General features: G+C 33.9%; 1 protein-coding gene across 1 annotated transcript; it reads left to right on the forward strand.

Moving 5' to 3' along the window:
- Positions 1–3,761: 3,761 nt before the first annotated feature.
- On the forward strand, positions 3,762–5,499 carry LOC117276789 (squamosa promoter-binding protein 2-like). Its single transcript, XM_033656175.2, has 2 exons — positions 3,762–4,143; positions 5,158–5,499. Exons 1-2 carry the CDS (start codon positions 3,809–3,811, stop codon positions 5,180–5,182), a joined length of 360 nt encoding a protein of 119 aa, XP_033512066.1. The 5' UTR covers positions 3,762–3,808; the 3' UTR covers positions 5,183–5,499.
- Positions 5,500–5,718: the final 219 nt, after the last annotated feature.

Consider the following 5,718-nt stretch of genomic DNA (forward strand, 5'->3'; position numbering starts at 1 on the left):
TTCCCACAATTAATCAATTATTCACATAATTAATTCTAGCACACAATTTACTTAAATACTAATACACTTCATATACCTTACTATCATGGTCATGTGGTACCTTGTATGGCACTAGTCTATAAATATAGGGTATTATAGCTTGGACCGTATTTTATCCCAAATTGACAAATTTCAACGAATACTCATTCTTTGATTTGTTTACCCTCTAATCTTCACGGCACTTACTTATCACTTTTTACAAATAACATAAATACTTATAACCTCAAAAATAATCTCATTCCCGAGCTTACGTCGATTAACTTACGGCGAAACTTTAATGTACGAAATGTGAGATGTAACATCAAACTTCGGTCAATATTTCTAACTTAAGCTTCTAAGCTAAGAACCAAAGGGTCCAAATCAACCTAAAATCTTCCCGCAATAAAACTAACCAACCATGTAAATCATAAAACAACATATAGTGTGAAGCATCAAAAGGAGAAATGGGATGCAAATACTCAAAATGACCTGTCGGATCATTACATGAGTGACCGAAGGGGAGCCGTTATATCATTTTGATCAATGGCTCCAGATCTTTGGAGGTTAGAAATAGATAAAGGATTTAATTATAGAAAATGAGGGAAATGATCCGACGGATGAGATGAATCACTGAACTATTTAAAATAAAATAAAAAGCTGGGATTAATTGTGGACCATTGATGGATTTAATCAATAGTCCAGATTGCTTGTGTTAGTTGTGTGAGTATCTGAAGAGGGGTGACATAGCATGCAACGATTGGTTTAAAAGTTGCGGTACGGATTGCCAACTTGGACAGGGATGGGGTTGCCAGGTCGGGTCGTGATGCATTGGGACTATGCTTTGGGCCGAAATTAGTTAGATAGTGATTGCAAGTATAGCCCCATGAATTAAAACTAAACAATTGCAATTGCAGCCTATTTAAAAATTTTACCCCTTTCATAATTAAATTAATTAGATTTAATTAATCCCAATAAAATGCAATAAAATATAATTATCAAATATATTATTAGTTAATTACTGTAATTAATTATTTGTCAAAATAATTATTATACTTCATCTATTAAATTGTAAAAACTATTTTTGGTTAATTAAAGTAACAAGGGTAATATAATTTTGAATTTAGGACTAAATTATTAAATTAATCGTAAAAACTATTTACATAATATGAAAGTTAGTTTAATTAAGTAAATCATTAGAAGTAGTATAATTTATAAATATTTAAGATTAAATTACAATTGATTAGAAAATTAATATTACTAACTGTCATTATATGTATTATATCCTTTATTTTGAGAAAGTAGGTATTATTAATTTAAAAATACTCCACTACACTTACTGCTGATTAAAAATTGTAAAAAAAAAATAATTTAAATGGGGAGGGTTAAAATTGGTCGTCAACAGCAATCTCTCTTTGACCGGACATGATAAAAGAGTTTGCGGGCAATGAAATTGACTTAATGACCAATTTTGTCTCAGATCTAGGCATATAGTGCAGGGATGATGTATGGAATCGTAAAAGGCCATAACTTATGAGACTACGACAGAAATATGGCTTTGTATCGGCACTACTGGAAAATTTACCTATGGCTACGCATGAAAAACCGTTGCAATATATAGGTAAACCGTTCCATAAGCTCGCGTTCCTATAGAGCTTAAGGAACGGTTATTGGAACGGTTCAGTTAACCGTTGCTGTAGTATAGTCTATCGCAATGGTTTTTCCTCTTCCTGTTGGACCAATTATTCTTATCAACTGCAACGGTTGAATTCCGTTACCATAACGTTTAATGCAACGGTAAATAACCGTTACTATATCTATTAAACTGTCACGGCTATTATAGAAATGACAACGATTTCTTTAAGATATTATAACGGTTGAACTATCTATTGCAATGGTTTTTAGATTATTTTGGAACGGTTTGCAGGTCCTATGGCAACGATTCTGTTAGCTATTGTAACAGTTTAATTGAATTGAAAATAGTGCCCTTGTTGTAAATAAATATTTACATATATATACAATAAACTATAAAATACTAAAATTTATATAAATAACAAAATAAAACTATTCATAATCAAAATTATCCAACAAGCTAATAAATCCATAGAAGTGATGAAATGTTACTAAGTACATACATTTGATATTTCAAGAGTTAAAAATTTTAAAATGTTTTGATAACAAATATTCCTAGAAACCGCCACATGCATCTACAGCAATTCAAAATTCTCTTAAGTAAGGTCTAGATCTTCATCACTGCCTCCGTCTTCCATTTCTTCATTTACTCCACCTACAAAAGTGTGTAAATAAAGTCATTATCCCTTCAAGAGAATCCGATCTAAAAATTCTCTTAGTCCAAAAATCCAAGGGTAAAAGGGAAGTATAAAATTCTGTATTAAACCCCAAAATTGGATGGCAAAGTGCTGGTTTATCCCATAATATATGGACAAAGATATTCTGGAGATCAAGGCATCAGCAACACATAAAAAGATACTCCCATCATCCCTTATCTGACCCTCTATATTTCTAAATGTATCATGAAGTATTCCATCAATATCGTCACGCATGTTAGAACCTTCATCATCATTGCTTGTAAGAGGTGTATTTCTCGAGAAAAATTCCTCCCCGTGGAAAACCCATTCGGTATAACCATCAACAAACCCACAAACAATCAAATGATCCTCCACCACATTTCCATAATACCTATAGCGATTAATGCACTTTTTGCAAGGGCATAATATTTTATTTCCTTTGGCGGCTCGTTCAAATGCCTTATCAAGTAAATTATTCGCTCCACATATATACTCATCCACCCATCTTAGGAGATTCATCCAACTTTTATCACCATAATCCATGGATATCCTATATAATATATTCAAATCACCAAAATTAATATTCAAGATAAGCAAAGTCCAGAGATCAAGAAGGCCATACTTGGAGATAAAAAAAATAAAAAAAATCTACCTTTCTAGAGAAACTATACAATGAAGAATTATTCTATTAAGACTGTGAGATTGCAAAGTTAATTACACAATTCACTTATCTCTATGAAAAGAAAATTTAACATCTGAAGGATAAGATCTCCTAACCCTAGGTTGAGATTGAGCGGAAATTAAAGCTATGATATTTAATTTCACATCCAAGGCTGAATATTTAGAACGTGAACAACATAATATATGAAATTCACGCAGAGACAGCACGGCAGAAAACTTATAACCTGTGGCCAAAGTTGGTAAGAGTTGAAACCTATTAAATAAGTTGCTTTGTTAATCCAAGGGACATCAAAAAAACTTCCAAGCAATAAACTTCTGATTTTTTTTATTTATGATAAAAGTTAATATCACCTTGTGTCTAACTCAACTCCAAAAATTAACTGAATAACTAAAGATTGTCTCAAACCATATTAGGAGATAAATAACCATGTCATACTTCTAACGCGTCCACACGTCTAAGACTAAACATCTAGAACGTGGACAAATATAACATTAAAGCCCAACATTAGAGAAACAAAAAATTCGGATAGATCTAGCTTCCTTACCATGTAAAGAAATGAATATTGTGCCTAATTAACATCAAAAGCTAATTAACTCTATTTGTAAGGTATAATTTTCCTGGTATTGAATTTAACTTCCTTAATTATATGTGGCTCCGCCACTGGTTGTGATTGTAGTTGTGGTCCTCACAAGCTTTTTTCACCTTTTGTCTTAGCATGCCCATCCTATATTCATTATGTACTCTTTAGCAAACTCTATCTCTCCTCTTTGAGCTTACTAGAACCTTCATATTAAAGAAAAGCATGGCAACCCATATCTATGGTATGCCTTTGAAGAACACAGCAGAAAACAACGACTTTGATGAAGAGGAAGAAACGGAGGAGGAAGAAGAGGAGAATGTTGGAGTAGAGCTAATTGAGGAGAGTAACTTGAAGAGGAAAAGACTGAATCTTGAAAAGAGAAAAGGGTCAAATAGTAAGGGTGGTGGAGGACCCCGTTGTAAAATGGAGAAATGTGGAGTTGATTTGAGTGGAGCAAAGAAGTACTACAAAAGGCACAAAGTTTGTCAAGTTCATGCCAAGGCTCCAATTGTTCTTGTTGCTGGCTTAAGGCAGAGGTTCTTCCAACAATGCAACAGGTACCTCCTTCTAAATAGCTCTATCTCATCTCTATATTTTAGCGAATTTTGCTTCTTGTCTCATGCCATTTTCACTGCTTAATCACTCGATGATGCTAAGTCTAAACCATGTCCCATAAAATTTCTCTAAGTAGCCACCTCTTTCTTTTTATGTGTATGGTTACATTGGAAAATACTAAATTAGTACTGTAGTAATATTTTTCATAAGTTACATAGCTTAAGTAGATATTTCTGGTACTGAGGTAAAATACGAAAACTAACCTTAAGATTTTAGTTGCTGATCACCTAGATTAAAGTCTAATACTACCACGCTACAACTTAGTAATCAGAATACTTGAGAAAGCCATGACACTTATGAAATGTACGCAGAGACAGAACGGCAGAAAACTTATAGAAATCAAAATCCCACATGAAGGAAGCTTACAGAAACACAAAAATTTAAACAAAAATACCAAAAACCAACCCACGAGCAACCAACCCAGAAATTTAGCATGGCATCCGATCTCTGCCTGATCGGTGAAGCCATCTTACTACAATATCGTGTGGGTCTATATGGTCCTTGCTAGCTATCAACTCATCCCTATCAAGGAAAATATTCTCAACATATCATAACGTGAATTTATTCCTCTATCATCTCCTATATCGGGACGTATAGTTTTGAGCTTTGGCATTTATAACCCATCCTTCCTCGGAGACCTAATGATACTCCCGAAAATACTTTTATATATAAGAAATATGTTCATCTCATAGACATTCACATAATTTTTTCCATGTGCATGATTGTGTATCGGTATTAAGGATCTCCAAACCTATATTGTTAATTCTTACTTGAAGGATTAGTTTGTTTCAATATGGCATTTAAATATGTATTGATTTTTTTTACTGCTTCCATGATTCTCTCCTTTTATGTTTGCACTCCATTCCATGAGAAGTTATTTAACTTTATATATTAGTAAAGTTTCATATGTATTAATGTCCCTTTTATCGGGGGCGCTGCATCTTTAATGGATGCAGGTTGTTCCCCAGCAGGCGGTGCTGATCCTTGACAGCAGCATACCCTCCACTCAGCAGATTTTGGTGAGCCCTACTCTACACCGGGGCCCATATGTTGTCTTATTATCTTGTATATTGCTTTTGAGGGATATCCGGGGCCTTGTTACCAGTATTTTCATACTACTCTTTTGTTTCATTTAGAGGCTCTGTAGACATATTGTTATTGTGTTTTCATTTGGGGATATGGACTATAAATGTTATAGTTATTGGATGTTCTACTTTTAAATATGAACTTGTAAGCTTTTGGAAATTGTCAGTGAAGCCCTTTAAGTAATGGAAAATGGTGTTGTACCCATTATCCTATCATGTCTATCTCTTGTTATTGATTCTCAAATTATTCATGGGTAAGTTTGGATAGTAGGCATCAAGTAGGCTTGCTCGACTGGGATATCTCCGTATAGCACCGGTCCCGCTCCCCAAAGATGGGGCATGACACCATTTGAACGGTCTACTTTGCTATGTGTACATGCAACCAGATAGTAATGTTGTAGTGCCCTTACGGACGGTCTACCTTGCTACACA

The sequence above is a fragment of the Nicotiana tomentosiformis genome, chromosome 10 (genome assembly GCF_000390325.3).
Source record: "Nicotiana tomentosiformis chromosome 10, ASM39032v3, whole genome shotgun sequence".
Classification (NCBI taxonomy): Eukaryota; Viridiplantae; Streptophyta; class Magnoliopsida; order Solanales; family Solanaceae; genus Nicotiana; species Nicotiana tomentosiformis.